At 38.7% G+C, this 17,133-nt stretch overlaps 1 protein-coding gene across 3 annotated transcripts; it reads left to right on the forward strand.

Annotated features, from left to right (window-relative positions):
* Nucleotides 1-404: 404 nt before the first annotated feature.
* On the forward strand, nt 405-12,292 carry LOC118328324 (macrophage-stimulating protein receptor-like). Of its 3 annotated transcripts, none has more exons than XM_035661997.1 (21): nt 405-477; nt 1,387-2,674; nt 4,248-4,424; nt 4,660-4,779; nt 5,061-5,231; nt 5,344-5,510; nt 6,135-6,267; nt 6,398-6,534; nt 6,647-6,826; nt 6,959-7,058; nt 7,324-7,554; nt 7,716-7,862; nt 7,957-8,119; nt 8,304-8,393; nt 8,848-9,048; nt 9,140-9,220; nt 9,300-9,481; nt 9,572-9,681; nt 10,194-10,359; nt 10,462-10,598; nt 10,815-11,046. In XM_035661997.1, the coding sequence occupies exons 2-21, from the start codon at nt 1,475-1,477 to the stop codon at nt 11,044-11,046; spliced, it is 4,125 nt and encodes a 1,374-aa protein (XP_035517890.1). In that variant the 5' UTR covers nt 405-477; nt 1,387-1,474. The 3 variants fall into 3 exon arrangements, with proteins under 3 accessions (XP_035517890.1, XP_035517889.1, XP_035517891.1); XM_035661996.1 differs by having other exon boundaries at nt 425-577; nt 10,815-12,292; XM_035661998.1 differs by having other exon boundaries at nt 425-577; nt 8,304-8,378; nt 10,815-12,292.
* Nucleotides 12,293-17,133: the final 4,841 nt, after the last annotated feature.

A 17,133-nucleotide genomic window follows, 5' to 3' on the forward strand; every position in this document is an offset into this window, starting at 1 on the left:
GTAAAAAATGATGAGTTTAATTGTTGTGCTACAAGTATTATATTTAATATAAGAGTTGTAATCTTATAACTCTAATTACTTCTGCATAATTACACAAATCGAGTATTGTAATGTCTATAATATCTAAAGCTTTTGAATGTCATTTCCATCATTTCTTATTTCGTTGTATTGATTATCTTAAATTGTCTCATTCTTCATTTCTCTAGACTATTTCATGCCCATGTGAATTCTCCCTCTCAGTATAATCGTATGTATCTTACTATTGGGCCTATTAATGATTAAAATAGGATAAAATCATATCAGCAATCACAAATAAAATAGACAACGGTTCACCTTGAGGGCTTTTCCTGCCGCGCCATTATTTTGAAGGTGAGTGTAAGATCCTGTTTTCATCCATAGACAGCAGTTGATCCAAATACAACTTCAGTCGCTCAAAGAGTTCAGTGTCAACTCTCTGTGAGACTCCGGTGCTGTCAGGTGAGTGAGTTGAGCTTCACTAACACAGGAAATCAAGAAAATAATTAACATATTAGACTGTTGGACGATTCACAGCCACCTCTCACATTTCCCAAGCCAGGTAAGATGATTATTTTTTATAATCATTTTATTTATTTATTTTTAGGAGGATGTCAGTAGCCATTGGTCCACGTAAATGAATGGCCAACGCACTTTTAGGTAATCATCAGCTGTTGCGCTAGTTGCGCCTTCCTGCACACGGGATGTACCTTTAGCAGTTATTATAAATTAAAATAATCCTAATTATTATAATCTTTACTTTAATGTTGTCACCTTACAGAGAAATGTAGATTCCTATCTTGTTTTGAAACTTTGAAACAGTTATCAATTGCCCAGTGGTGTATTATAATTGGCATTACATGATAACTATTCAATTATTTGCACATATGAGTACCCATTAATTCTGATATTTTTTGTTTTTTGAAAAAAATAGGCTTAGTAATTAGCTCTAGCGGCCTGGACATTTCTATAGTTGCTCCACATGTTGCAGCAAGTCATGTCTTGCCCACAGCAGATTTTATCTTGACTCTACCAACTTAATCTTTTCCACTTGCTTTGTTATCTACATTATGGCTCAGTAGGTCTCACAAATATTTCATCTATAGGCCAAATTTTGCATATCAAGTCCAAATTGTAGTTGCCTTATTTAAAGGAAGCAGCAGTTACTTAATCAAGGGGCTCATAGGGAAAACAGCAGTTTTTCCTCTTTCCTCAGTTCCTCATGCCACATTTCTCAGTTTAAACAAGCTAAATGTTTACAGTCTCTACCTCCACTTCAATAAGCAGTGAATCTCTGGTAAATGTGAAAATCAAATGCTACTGCTCTCTGTCTGTTAAATCTCAACATTCCTTCTCTGTCTTCCCGCACAGAGCTCCTGCAGGAGGCTTCTCCAGAATGTTCTCTTTGAGGAACGTATCTTATAGGTAACACTCAATTACAGTGGACTGTACCCTGGAGATGTTCACTTGGGCCGTATTGCTGACAGCATGCATATGGATACAAACACAAACTGCCTCAGGACAGCACACATGTGCTTCTGTTCAACCCACTGTGGTGGATTTCACTGTAAAATACTCCCTCCCCCACTTCCAAACAGACAAACCTATACAGAACATAGCAGTGAACTGGGAACAGCCAGAGGTGTATGTTGCATGCCAGAATGTGATAGAGGCAATCAACGATGCTATGGAAAAAATATGGGAGGTGAAAACTGGACCTGTTGGCAGTCCTGACTGTGAAACCTGTCAGGTGTGTGACATAGAAGCAGATCCTGGGGGTCCAGTGGATACAGACAATGAGGTTCTGCTTTTGGATCCTGCTGGACTTTTATTGCCCTACTTGTACATTTGTGGGAGCACTCAGCATGGAATCTGTCACTTTATTGACATTAGCTCAGAACAGCCTAAACCTAAGTGTTTATACCAAAAAAAAAAAAACTCTCCGACCTACTGTCCAGACTGTCTGGCCAGCACACTTGGCACCAAGGTCACCATCGTTGAACGCGCAGCTACATCATTCTTCTTTGTGGCATCCTCTGTCAATGACAAAGTGACACAGAGGTATCCAAGGAGGTCAATATCAGTGCTGAGGCCACTTGCAACTGAAGATGGCTTTCATATGGTCATGAATGGCCTGACTGTGCTCCCTGGCTTACAGGACTCTTACAAGATTGATTACATCTACAGCTTCTCGACCAAGGACCATGTCTACTTCCTATCCCTGCAGAGAGAAAACCCATCAAAACACAATTCAGCATTTCAAACTCGTCTGGGACGACTTCCGATATCAATTCCAGAGGTGTGGATGTACAGAGAGGTGGTGCTGGAGTGCCGGTACGACCCAAAGCGCAGGAGGCGACGGAGAGAAATGTTTAGGAATATTGTGTATAATGGGCTACAGGCGGCACACTTTGGGCGAGCAGGGAAGGACTTGGCAGACGAGCTGAGGGTGGACGAGACAGAAGATATTCTGTATGGGGTGTTTGCAGAGGTCAATGAGCACGGTCAGCCTAAAAAAAACTCCGCCCTGTGTGCCTTCCCTTTGACTAAAGTAAACCAAGCAATTGACGAAGGCGTGGAGGCCTGCTGCAATTCAGGTTCAGAGCAGCTGTCTAGAGGTCTCTGTCACTTCCAGCCATGCGAGAGCTGCCCACATGAAGTGAGTACAACTTTTTTTTTATGCCCTACTGTAATCAGAACAGAGTAACAGTACAAAGTTCACCCTAACACCCAGACAGGAAATGACCTATCCAGACAAACATTGTGTAATTAACCTGTGATCGAAACAATGTAGTTTATCATTAAACTCAGATTGGGGCACTGCAGTCAAAGTAAATCTTGACTACTGCAGTATCGCATGCATGTGGCAACTCTGATGAAGGTGTGTGTGAGTTGAGGGAACTGGGAGGGGCTGGATGAGTCAGTAGTTTGACCTGAGCATTCCCACACAGTTTCTCTGCTCTGTTGAGTTTCAGTTAGTTAATAGCATAGTAGTTGTAGAATATGGTCATGTAATATAAGGCATTAATAAGTGATTTATGTTGACTAATAAAGAGCCAACATTCTACTAATATACATGCTAATAAGCATCTAGTTAATGGTGAATATGTGTACCTTACTATAAAGTGTCACCGTGTTTGAAGATAGCCTTAATGATTAGACCTCTTAATTGACAAGCTACCAGAGGAGAAAAGGGGTTGGAAGATAAAGACGACTTGGTTGGTTAAATCCTTAAATAACAAGCAGAGCTCACTCTCAAAACACCTTCATTGAATAGAGTATTTAGTCCCGGTGCTCCACAAAATGATAAAGGTGTGGTCTGTTTCCTTTTATGGAGCTCAAACTGTGTCCTTTGAGCTTTCACAACCATGTGTACACCGACAGGAATGTGTGCCAACTAACACAAGTTATAAATCCTGCTGATAAAAAGGTGGAATTTCAAGGGGACGGACAGTGTTGGACTGTTCCTGTGTTTTCCGTATGTTATTTGAGTAGGAAATAGGTAGAATATCGACGAAAGGAGGCGTTAGGGAGGAATGATTCACCCATTAAATCATTCAGTAAATGAAGTTAGCATTAGGTGCTCCCTGAGTTCAAGTATATTTGTAGAATTGGGTGTGTACAATAAAAAAACTTGGATACTGTGTTTATTCAAGCTTGAAATGCTGAATTACAAAGTGACTGAAAAGATCAAACAACGTGAATATAGGGTATTCAAATAGCGGGAAGCAAACAGGGGCATGCTGGGGCAGGTCAACTAAATTGCTTTGCTGTGGAATGTTTACCATAAGTTTAACATATTCTCAGTGGGTTTTTTTTGGGAGTAATTACGCTTTTTATTAACCAAAGAAACCCATGCTCTGCCAACCATACACACGTATCTGTTATTTACTGTTTTATGAAGTACGGAAAGTTCAGTTTCAGTATTTGAGATACAGTCACCAAGTCAACATATGGAGCTGGAGTCACTGTGGTTTTATGACCTTGTTCCTCTCACAGCTTGTACTATGACTTGAGGTAAGGCTAGAGCACTTCCTCCCTAAATGGATGAATTATATTCTCCCTCTTTCTGTCCCTCTTGCTCTCTCTCGCACACAAGAATATACAAGCATGTGCATGTGTGAGACTGATGCTGGCAGATAGAGATACTTTAGATTTAAATTTGTATCTATGTATGTGAATTCCTGTTCCTGAATTAACACACCATTGTTCTGTTTCTCATGCTTGTACAGAGCTCTGAAGGTAATGAAACATGTAGTACCAAACCCACTCTGGTGTCAGTGCCGTTCCACAGACTGGACCTCTTCAACAGGCAGATGAAAGATGTCCTTTTCACTGCTGTCCTGGTCACCACTATTGGGAATCACACCCTGGGCCACTTTGGTACTTCAGATGGACGGATACTGCAGGTAGCAATATAAAATAGTAGATAAATTATGTGTTGTGCTGGTGGGTGCACATCTGCAGTTTGAATTTATTATACCAGATATAGAAGTTTCTCTGCTTTTTTGTTCATTTGTCATAATAAACGTTGTTTTAAATGTGTACACTTAATATTTGTATCTTTTTCCTGTCTGCCAGAAGCAGCAGACTCCCAAAAAGGGAAATCCTTGTGACATTACTTCTCTGTTTTGTCTGTTTTAGGTGATTCTTAGCCAATACAGGCCTATTGTTTTTGCCAACTACTCTCTGGAAGGGGTCGAAGTGTCCAGGACAGCAGCTGTGTACTCAGCAGATTCACTTCTCTTCGTAGCTGGAAATAAGGTACATTTTGTAACATCTACTGCAGGTACTGCTTATCTTTTAGGGACTGGAATACACTGATTGATTTGCAGCCTTTAATAATGCAAACAGACCAATGTTTTGTCACTATTGTGTCTTTATCAGAGTTAAAATGGACAAGAACTTCAATGAGAGAGCCATGGTTACCCTGTGCATAATGTTGAGCAATAGCATAATGCACATTTTCCAGCTTATCTTTTGAATATTTTCCCTCCTTTACTTCTGGCTTACTCCACCCTTGTCTTCCTCTCTCCCTGATCTAGATGTTCAGGGTGCCCTCTGCAGGACCAGGATGTGCACATTTTATGACATGTTCCAGCTGTTTGAGGGCTCCACGCTTCATGAACTGTAGTTGGTGTTCGGGAAAATGCTCGAGGCAGCGTGACTGTGCTTCACAGGGGAGCAAAAACTCCTGCGCACCTGTCATAACAGAGGTATAGATATGCTGCTAGGTGTTACTGATTATGAAATGCATGAAGTTTAAACACCATGAGTCGAAAAGTGATTGTACTGATAATCTGGATGATAACCCTTTTCTCGCTGCAGTTTTTCCCTAAAATGGCACCTGCTGGTGGCGAAACAGAAGTGACGCTGTGCGGCTGGGAGTTTCAGTCTTCTCTGCGACCTGCCATCATCAGCGGCAAAACCCACATCATCACAGTGGGCTCTGGGACCCCGTGTACTGTCCTGCCTGAAAAGAGCAGTAGTGATGTGTGAGTAGCACACATGCACACAATGCCCCACATGTTTTTGTTTTTCTCAGTATTTTTGTTGGACGTACTGGGTGTTGAGAGCCACTAGCCCACAAGTTGAATAGGGAGGAGTGATATTAATTAATTAATTATCAGTTATTTATTATATTTATAAGATTTAGAATGTTTTTTAATTTGTTAAAATGTTTTCTATCTATCTATGTATCTATGAAATTATGTCTTATTTTGTTATTCTGTACTTATCTTTCAGGAATATATTTCTTACAACAAATTATTAAAAAAATTATGAAGCTATAAATATCTCTGCACTGATAATACATCTTATATTGATTATGTATCGAGTCATATCATGAATTGTACATATAATGATGTGAGCATGATGTTGTTGCTTTAGGAATACTAATCCAGTGTGTGGACACTTTTTGAGAGAAATGAATAACAAAATGTGTTTTGTTTTTTTTAATTTTCAGACTTTGTATCATAGAAGCATTCAAAGACTGTTCTAAGTCTGAGAGGAGGCATACACTAAATATGTTGCTTTCTCCTGTGTATGGCTGCTGGCTCACTGGAATATCTTCATCTACAGAATTAATAGACACATCATTCCTTGTGTCCTTAATACAGGCTAGTATGCAAGATTCAGAAAACACCCAAACCGAACCAGAACCTCACCATCACTCTGGAAGTGCACGAGGGGGAAGTGGAGGGCCGCTACTCAATAGAAGGCACAGCTCAGATTCCTGGCTTCTCTTTCGTGGTGAGAAACTTTAATGTAACTGAAACAGTTGTCAAATTAGTTCCGTATATATTCTTTATTTGCGTAAATTATATGTATTATGTAATGTAACAGTATTAAGGAATAAAATAGTTCACCTCCGTCTAATCAGGAGCCTAGCATAACAGAAATCTGGCCTGACTATGGACCTGTGTTTGGAGGAACATCAGTTACTCTGACAGGCAGATATCTGAATTCTGGGATACAGAGAGATGTCTTCTTTGCTGACAAAAAGTGCAACATTCAACGGTGAGAAACACAGACTGCTTCTTCTGCTAAAACATGACTATGGTTTACAACACAATCATTTCACTGTGTTCTGGTTAATTAAGGGTTTAATTAAGATCTTTGTTCTTTTCAGTGCTCCTGATGGAAATGGGACTGTGTCTTCAGTCGTGTGCCACACAGCAGCTACAACAGGTGTTGGGAAAGTACCTGTGAAAGTCATCATTGACAGATTTGAAGTGAATACCTCTAAGATGTTCTTCTACAAGAAAAACCCAGTTATATCCTCTGTACAACCTGGTTGCAGCATTCAAAGGTAGGACACTGACCCCAGTCTACTCTGGTCTTATTAATGGACTCCAAATTGAGTGATATCAAAAATATTCTCCACTGCCTCATAAAACAAGTCAATGTTATTATTAACATGCTCACTTCCATTGTATTACAGTGGATCCAAGCTGGTGATAGAAGGTCAAAATCTTGACTCTGCACATAAAACTGTGATTAAGTACACCTCCAAAAATCAGAACCTGCAACCTTTTCAACAAGTAGGTTAACTCTTTGATCTTATTCTTTTGTAAGAGTTTATAGACACGCTGCATTCTTCAAAACTGCTTTCATTTCAGTTCAGTTGATACCTGGTCAACAGAGAAATACAAAAGAATAAAAAGCTTTTACATTAACATATAAACTACAGTTTGTAGACCTGTTTGTGAACTTCATCCAGTCACACTCATTCTATAGCTGAATGTTGCTTGTCTATTATGCCAAAATATAACAGTAGTTGTGTTTTCAAATAATGTTTCATTTTAGATCTGCACGGGCACAGCAAATGCCACACATATGGAGTGCTCGGCCCCTGCTTTTCCTGAGGAAATGCCAGAGGAAAAGTCTGACACAGGAGAGATTTCTATTCACATGGATGGAAAAAATGACCTCTGGAAGAGACGGTTTGACTACTACCCCGATGTCAAAGTCATTCCCTTTGAAAATGATGACAATCTGTTACTTTTAAAACCAGGAGAGACGGAAGTTTCACTGCATGTATGTGTACATACTCTTCTGCATTGTTTTCAAATCTCAATAACAACAATAGTTGCACAGCACAATTATTAATACAAGTGTATTATTTAGTGTATTACTCTTCGCAGAACACCAATAGCCATTTATCTTTTAACATGTAAACTTTTTCTCATATGTAACAGCACAGCAAACTGAATACAGTGAGCTCATGCATGAAGATCGTAATGACCATCGGGGGCGTGAACTGTAACGCCCAGGTTCTATTAAATGAGCTGACCTGCAGGATTCCTAAAGGCCTGCTTATTCCCAGCGAGGGATTACCTGTCAGGGTGAGAAAGTATTGCATTTAAGTCATCAACCCTAACAGGAATATTTTCAAATTAAATGTATTTAACAAGCAAATCATCTGTTCCACTACTGTAGGTGTCCGTGAATGAAAAAGTTTATGACGTGGGTACAGTAGTGAACGATGAGAGCAACAACAACACTGTGATTGCGGGCATTGTGCTGGGCATCCTTGCTGCATTGGTAGTTGGTGCTGGCCTTGCATTAGTTGTAATGATCCATCTGAGGAAGAAAAAGAGAGGTGAGAAAAGAGTTATTTCTTGTTACATTCTGTTAACTCAGAATACTTTTGATTGTGATAATTTGTAAATAGGTGATTCCACTGTATGCTCATTCTGCACTATCACATATTATTACTCACTTTACTATATATTTGCATTGTTTATTGTTCAGTGAATATACATTTATCATATTTATCCTTTCAGCCAACATAGAGAATCGTTTATCAACAATGCTGTCACGGAACCGCATTGGCAACAACGCCAATTTCTCCCCAACAGGTGACTACAGACGAGGTAGATTTCTAATTCATTCTTTAATAAATATATAACTGTTAATCAGTTCTACCATTTGTTGTTCATATTGTTTATATGTCATTCCCTTTTCTTCATCCTATGCATGTAACCATAGGTCAAGGATAACGGGATGTATAACCACTTGACCAATAAAGGGTCAAATTTCAAATTTGTATAAATTGTAATTATTTACATTATTTATAAGACACTAGAATAATTGTTTTAGATTAGATGGTCTCCACCTAATTAATAATAATTATTCACAACACATTAAACCAAGTTCTCTCTACACATAGAAATAAACATGTCAGATGTGCCTGTTTGTGAAGAATGTATGAATTTAACAACTTAAGTCTTCTTAGCATAGACTGTTTGGTAAGAGTAGTACCAAAACAAAAAACACTGCATGGCTTTTTAACATGATGTTATGTGTGTTTCCCCTTGTGTGTTACAGTCGATCTGGCCAGTCAAACATCAGGTTCAGGAGCAATGACCTTCCAAGGTTTATTGTATGCTGCCAGTTATGATCATCTTTCCATTCCTTTAATGCCACGGGACAATATCAGCCTAAGTTCTGATCTTCTCGAAGAGGTCAAAGATGTTCTGATCCCTGCAGAGATGCTCCGAATGGAGGAGAGTCAGATTATTGGCAAAGGTAAACGTCTTTTATAACGTTTGTCTTGTTCTTTATTTAGCATATTTTAGAACAAAAATATTCATCACAACCACATTTTCTTCATATGCAGGGCACTTTGGGACAGTCTATCATGGATACCTTATAGACAGCAACAAGCAAGAGACACACTGTGCTGTCAAATCATTGAACAGTATGTGAATATCTGTTTTATAATTGAAATCAGCATGAAATGAGCTCAGGGTCTCTAACAGTACGTGTTGTATTAACAGGGATCACAGATTTGGGGGAGGTGGACCAGTTCCTCAGAGAGGGCATAATCATGAAAGGATTCCACCACCCTAACATACTGTCTCTTCTGGGCATCATGCTGCCTAAAGAAGGGCTCCCTCTGGTGGTTTTACCGTACATGAAGCATGGGGATGTGCGTCACTTCATCCGCTCAGAGAAAAGGGTAAATTACGCAATGAAACTGTACTGGACTACTGGGAATAATGAATATTTTGATGAGCCGAGTGTGTTTAAGTTCCTTTTGTGTCCACAGAACCCAACAGTGAAAGACCTGATTGGCTTTGGGCTTCAGGTCGCCAAGGGGATGGAGTATTTAGCCCAGAAAAAGTTTGTCCACAGAGACCTGGCTGCACGTAACTGCATGTGAGTGTGAATCATACTCTGATTACTGGCCCATGACATGTCAGTGGAGAAGCTTTGTCACACTTTAGGATGGGCCATTTCACTGCCTCTTGTTCCCCTTGCACTTGAATTTAAGTCTATGTATTGTATATGTATTGTAAAGGCGTATTTAAGTTCTTGAATATCTTTATTGATTTAACTTGAGCAACAAATACAGTCTTGGTTGATATTGTTCTGGAATGTTTCACAAAGTTAGAAACCCCAAAAAGGACAATAAATATGCCTGGTGGTATATTATTTCTTTTTTGTAATCAGGTCATTTGCCATTACATATTAAAGAAATAGTTTGACATTTTTGGAAAAAAAAACATAATACGATTAATACTCTAATTTTTTGATTATTTTCTCTATTCCTGCCCATCAACACTGATCATTTGAAGTTCACCTGGCTCATCTTGAGTACACCTTGAGACTAGAGATGTGTTATCTGAAGAGGAACTGGCTGGGAGATCATGTTTTGCTTCTCTTCTCAGGTTGGATGAAACCTTCACAGCAAAGGTGGCTGACTTCGGCATGGCGAGGGACATCTACGACAAGGAGTACTACAGCATTCAAGATCACAAACGGGTAAAGCTGCCGGTGAAGTGGATGGCCATCGAAAGCCTGCAAACACAAAAGTTCACCACCAAGTCTGACGTGGTGAGTGTACTATATCCAGCCCACTGGAATATTAGTTACAATTCAACAACATCGTGTATGTATCCACAATATATTGATCTATCTTCATTATCTGTCTCCCAGTGGTCATATGGCATCTTATTGTGGGAGCTGCTGACCAGAGGTGCTAGCCCATATCCAGATGTGGACCCCTATGACATCACACACTATTTGCTGAAGGGACGTCGGCTTCCCCAGCCACAGTTTTGCCCTGATACGCTGTAAGGCTCATACATGCACCCTATCACATGACACACAGTTGCTTCTTTGAGTTTCTGCTTGAGACTCAATTCTCGGTGAACGTATATGAGTTTAATCTCAGTTTAATGTATTATTTTGAAAATCCCAATAGCCATCATTCAATAGTTCACTCACCGTCTTACACAATCACTCATGTGCTTACTGTTTCACTCATTTACGCATTATTCATTCCACAGCTATTCCATCATGCTGACATGTTGGGACCCGGAGCCTGAGTGCAGACCTAGCTTCAGTAGCCTGGTTACAGATATACAACAAATCTTGTTCTGTCTGGAAGGAGAACACTACATCAGTCTCAAGGTTACCTATGTCAACTTAGACCAGCCGAGGCCTTACCCGTCTCTGACTGGATCTGCAGATGAGGCAGAGGCCTCAGACTTGGACACAGGCAGTCATGCTGCCAGCTGAGGGTGCAAAGCCCTAAGACTCTCTGATGGGAACACATTCCTGTGGATTTAAGTTGGGAAGCATGCAAGAAAAAGGGCAACTCAGCCTGAATATTTATGTCATTTATGCGTTAAATGACTTGTTGATCATGTCTACAAACCTGAGCACATGGAAGGTTTGGCTACTGATTTAAAAGACACTATAGGTACTATAAACTCCTACTGGAGCTGAGACAAAATCACAATGGAAATTCCCCATCCATGTTAATACATTTTATTTGTAGCAAAATAGAGAAATCATGTGGATGGAAGTAAATGTTGTTGTTTTTTTCTTCCAACATCTGAAGCACAAGTGTGAATGAGACAAATTGAATGTAAAATGTGCTTTTGTTCTTAGATTTGTAGAATAGGATGTGGGGTTACATGAGACTATGTGCTGTTATATAAATACATACATACAGTCTCTCTGCCAGACTGTTAGACAGGGGGTCTATAAAAGCTGACATGTGCTCAGGGGTCAACATTTTTTTCACCCATTTTTTGACAGATTTCTTTTGCGCTATGGGAGATTATATTCTGTTCATGTAGGCTATTAAATGTCTTATTATGACTTAATACGAGTGGATGTTCACATGTTAAATAATCGTACTGGATGCAAAAAAAACTCAGTCTACTCAGATTGAATGCCTTTGTCAAAAGCTCTGCACCCACTGAATTATACAGTGAGCTGTCGGTGCTGTTCAGATATCAACTGAGGCTTCACATCTAGTACCTGTCACCATCACTAGAGGGCAACCAATACCTCCTTCTAAAGCATAGTTCAGGTGATGCTGCAGTGATGCTCTGCACTACAGCAGACATCTCAGCACAAAGGTGTTACACAAACCGCACAAATGATTATCTGAACCTCAGAGCAAACTCAATCTTTCAACTTAATCAGCGTAGCATAGCATTTTGTCTATACTGCACAATTTGGGGAGATTCCTTGTTTCCTGCATGTGATATAAATGATATCCATTCATGCACTGATTTTTCCATTTCCTGACTAACAATGCAGTTTAACACCCCCCCCAAAAAGAAAGGTTTATGTTGAACAACAAGCTTTCTACTGGGGTAATACCTTTGTTTCTGGTATACTTGATTTTTGTTACTGCTGCGTTTTTTCTCCTCCTGATGTTATTATTTTGTTGCTCTAGGTTGCACTATAAACTGCTTTTGTACAGACAAATGGTTGATTGCACATGTCTTTAAAGCGTATCAGCAAATTACATGTCTCTCTTGTTTTTCAAAGCCTTATCCTGAAATATTACTAAGAAAAGCAGACAACAAACTTCTACATAAAAAAACTCAAAATGTTTTTTTTTCTAGTAAAAATGCAGCTCACTGCAGCAAGAGAAGGTACAGAAGTTCTTCATGAAAGTGAAGCATCAAAGCCAGTGGCACAGGTCTGAGGCAGTGCAGCTCCTGTTCTCTGCCAGGTGGATGAGAGAGAAAAAACACACACTGTTAGAGGTCTGAATTATGTCAGCTCAACCAGAGTGAAAACTGCATGCTTCTGCCTAATCTGTGTATCTAGCATTTGTAATACTCCCTATGAATAATTTATGGATCTAAAAAAAGATTTTTTTTATCCCTTGCCTTCAGGTACTGAAAGGTGGCAGTAATAATGACAAGCTTTGGTTGTGTTCAGGTAAAGGGTTCAGGATTTGAAAATGAGGTGATGTTTGCAGCTAAAGACTAATGCAATTTTTTTTGCCATGAACAACCATCACATTTGAGATTTTAGAAGGGACCACAGGATGTATTGTGTTTCAATGGTTACTGGTCAATGACAGTGTCTTTTTAACATAATCAGGACTGCAAAGAAATAAAAAGATCTGACCACCACTCAGATCTGTTTAGGCTGCATAATAAAGAGGAGGTGGGAATTTGGTAAAAAAAGGGACATGAACACAAAGTGGGGAAAATATTTTGTACCTGTACCTCAACCTAATAGGCCACCCAAACAGTTGAGGCTTCTCTATTAAGTGCTATAAAGGCTCACAGATGCCATGAAATAACTAAGTATTTAAAGAAAGTCTGTGCTAGATTTTTTTGCTGATTTGTCCTCTAACTCTTCATAATGTCAACTTGCAGAGTGATCTTTTAATTAACTTGCCAGTCCAGCTTCTGGGACTGTATGAGACCGTTGGCATTTGAAATAAAAATTGGCATTAACAAGCACACTGGCATTGAAATAAAAACTGAAAAAAAGCAGACTGGCATCAGCTTTGGGAATGAAAAAAGTTAGTTAGAAACATATTTTTCATAACTTTTATTTTTTAACCATAAATATCTTTTATTATGATTTTAATGATTTTTTAAGAGTTTATTTCAATGCTACCTTTTTCTGTCTAGATTTTGATTGCAACACAGAGATCAATTGCTGTACTAGGCAGCTACGAGGTTTGACAAACATACCCTATAAACAAACAGACTGTAATGAAGCAGGTTGTTAAGGGAGAACATAAACTTTGTGGGGATAAACAAGTGTGTTGGTAGACTGCAGGTGAAACATTGTTGACTTCATAAACTCCACTCGCTGCTCATTGAAATGAAAGCAAATGATGTTGACCAAAAATGTTTAATTAAGGTAGTTTCCAACCTCATTAGGCTTTACACAGCTCAAACCAGTGGTTTTCAATGTTTTGTCGTACCCACTTTAAATAATATTTTTTCAGTCAAGTTCCCCCTGACCAGCACAAAACATTTGCCTATGCTGCACCTTCAGTGTCTGATTTATACACACTTAAATGCTTCATTTAAAATGTTTAGAATGCAACACTGCAATGCATTTTTTTCCATCTTGCAGTAAGACTAAGACGACATTGTAGTTGCATTGAACCATGCCTTTTTATATATAAGATAAGTTGCATTTACTGAGAAACATGGGCTTGTGCTTTGTGAGGTTTTACTGCAGCTGACAGTTTACCCGAGTTAATGATTGCATTTAAAATGAGAATATTGTATATGAAATGGGGTTTATCAAACTTGCATGCATACTTTTATTGAACAGAGTATGATTATTTTATGAATTATGCATGATTGACTTTTTAAAAACGTCACGTTCCAGTACTCCAAGTACCCCTAGGGGTATGCATACCCCAATTTGAGAAGCACAGGCTTCATAAAGTTAAGAGACTTGGTCAAAATTATAGCAGCAGAGCCAGAAACATCTTGACTTATAGTCCCAAGTATGGGTCAAGCCACAAAAACATTTCCCATGATGCACACAGACACACACACACACACACATACAAACTCAGTAGCACAGTGAGGGGGATATCTGCACTGAACAAGCTGAGAGCAGATCCTTAAAGTGTCTGGTCTAAAATTCTTTTTGTTGTCTTCAAGTGTATATATTTATAAATATTTTACACTTTTATTTCACACTGCCCTGGTTTTTGTAGAAAGGTTCAGTTGAAATCTGTGAAACTGCAAATATCATACAGCAGCTGTTGTGTGATCCATGACAAACTGGACAAGGGAAAAGAAACTGTGGCTGTGTCCTGTCAAGAAATGAGAGAACACAAGAAATGCGTGATTAGGACAGCTAATTAGCACTCTAAGTGTAGTTGACAAAATGTAAATCACAAATCAAATCTTAATCATTGGTGTAGGGACATTAGAAAAGTAGAGTGGTGTTCAAAATCAACTTTTGTGCATACATGTCCTGTTCAATGTGCCAGGAACTGCAGCAATGAATAAGGAGCCAACATCGTAAATGGACCACCGCTTTGAAAGTGCCAAGCATGACTGTTGCCAGTTTGGATTAGCTAATGATAAGATGAGCTTTAACATTCTGGATGTGAAATTTCAGCATGATGACAGCTAAAAATGCATGTGACCAAATAAATTCAACATTTAGGTGTGATCTCTTTCTTCCTCTCTATTGACTCATCAGAGGCACTGCTGAGAGATCATTGGTAGGGATCTCAAATCGCTTACCCTGGGGCCATTTCCTACCTTATTTCTCCCTCCCTCCATCCCGCAACATAATGTCAAAAATATATAATAATCTGGCCCGCAAGATATTATTATTTTGGTGAGTTTGGGTTGTTTCTCATCAATTTAAACTACCCATTTATATACAATTAGAACAAAAACACAATTGTATTTTTAAATAATATAATAATAAATGTATTTAATTTGGCGCAAAATAATGGCAAAGGTCAAAGGTGCCCACAAATTAGTGCAAAGGGTTGATAATAAGAGAGCAGATTACAGGGGTTTATTTGTTGTTTGACTCCCAAATGACAAAGATGATATAAAAGTTTGCCTTTTTTCTTGTTACTATTAGTAATAAAAATATTTTCACAATACCGTGCTTTCTTGTAGTACTTGATAATACCAGCAGTGGTCCCAAGCCAAACTAAGACATAGTCTGGACAAAGCTCTGTCGATGTGTCCATTGATGCCATTTGTCTTGGATTCATCTGTTTAAGGATTTGGGTTTTATAACAAAGGTTTTAAATAAGGGTTTGAGGAGTGAGAAAAGAAGTACTTGATTTATTTACTGTTGTTGAGCCTTTTCTTGCAGGCGTTGGGTTATGTACACATTCACAAGTCTGAAGTTTTTCAACATTGCTCAAGGTCTGAGATGTTGGTGAAGACAGTGAAGGAAAATATGAGAATGTTTATTTGATTAGTCACAAACAAATGTACCAGTAAATGTTAACATCAAGTTGGTTGCTTGTATCTTTAGTGAAAATCAAACCTACTGCATAGTATGTATGTATGTGTGTATTGTATGCTCATAAAATCATACTTTTTAATCACCCTTTTTCAAGTAATGGACTAAATCCTTTCCATCTTTAAAGCTAACATCCTGTGCAAAATTTCTTGCAAGTGGATTTGTAGCCTTTCTCACACTTTTGTTCTCTGAATTGAATCTGCCATCCTTGAGCTTGTGTACCATCAGTAGATACCTGAATAGCGAGGCAATCTTCCTCCCTCTCCCTCGCTCTTCTCCATTGTTGCATTGCATTCAGAGGGAGGATGAAGAGCTGGGAGGTCACAGATGGAGAGAAGTGTTATGTTTGTTCCCGTCTCTGCTCTCTGAGTGAATGTCTCCACAGATGGGATTATATTGAAAGCCAAACACAAATTTGCAGAGCAATGAAAGCTCTTTAGAGGCACAAGGCCACGCCAGGCACATATCTAACTGTACTTGTTAAGAGTTTTTCATAATCTATCTTGCTATCAGCATGACAGGGTATTTTGTAGCTTAAAAATGTACAACGTTACTGCAAACATTTATGTTATACTCTGAATAGGATCGACATACTGAATGTGTTATTAAGATGACCATGACCTTACAAATATCTTCAGACAATATATTGAATATACCATCATGCCATCATTGCTGTTTTTTCATACATGACTTATAGAGTTATTTCTGCATTAATAATGAAATCGATTTCTTCAACACCCATGCTTATTAATTTTCCACACTATGATGTGGTACCGTTAAGCTGCACATGTAATCACACAAATGTGTATTAACATTGAATACTGGTAGAAAATGTGTTTCTCTCTTACTGATGTAACTACTAAAACTGTATACTGATATGTCTGTATGTATAAATTATGCCTCAGTACTCCAGCAGATTTTTTCTATGGATCAGAACTCATCTTAGTTATATTAAATGATTCAGTAACCAACCATGTTTATATCCACCAAGTCAAAAACTAAAACTCAAGTTTGCTTGCACAGACAAGAAACAGTAAAACTATGCAAAGTACACTGCATGACTCCTCTTGTTTTCTTAAATAAACTTTTTTTGTAAGAAAATAAGGTGTCCAAGTGAACACATGATAAAGTCCGCTGGTGTTTCTCCAACAACAAACCTTCTTGGATCAATCCGGACATTAAACGGCCCTGCTGAGAGAAAAAGGGTCTTTAAGTCTGGGAAACAAGGGATTAAGTTGAATCTGTGCAGAAGAGCTGAAGTTGAAGATTAGAGGGAAGGGAAGAACAGATACAGGATGAAAATGGGGATCAGCTGCAAGGCAAGCAACAACATCAGTGGAGTTTTTGGAGAAGCCTGAAGACCATCTCAGCTACAAA

The sequence above is a fragment of the Morone saxatilis genome, unplaced genomic scaffold, assembly GCF_004916995.1.
Source record: "Morone saxatilis isolate NCDOM2014 unplaced genomic scaffold, NCSU_SB_2.0 Contig18, whole genome shotgun sequence".
Taxonomy (NCBI): Eukaryota; Metazoa; Chordata; class Actinopteri; family Moronidae; genus Morone; species Morone saxatilis.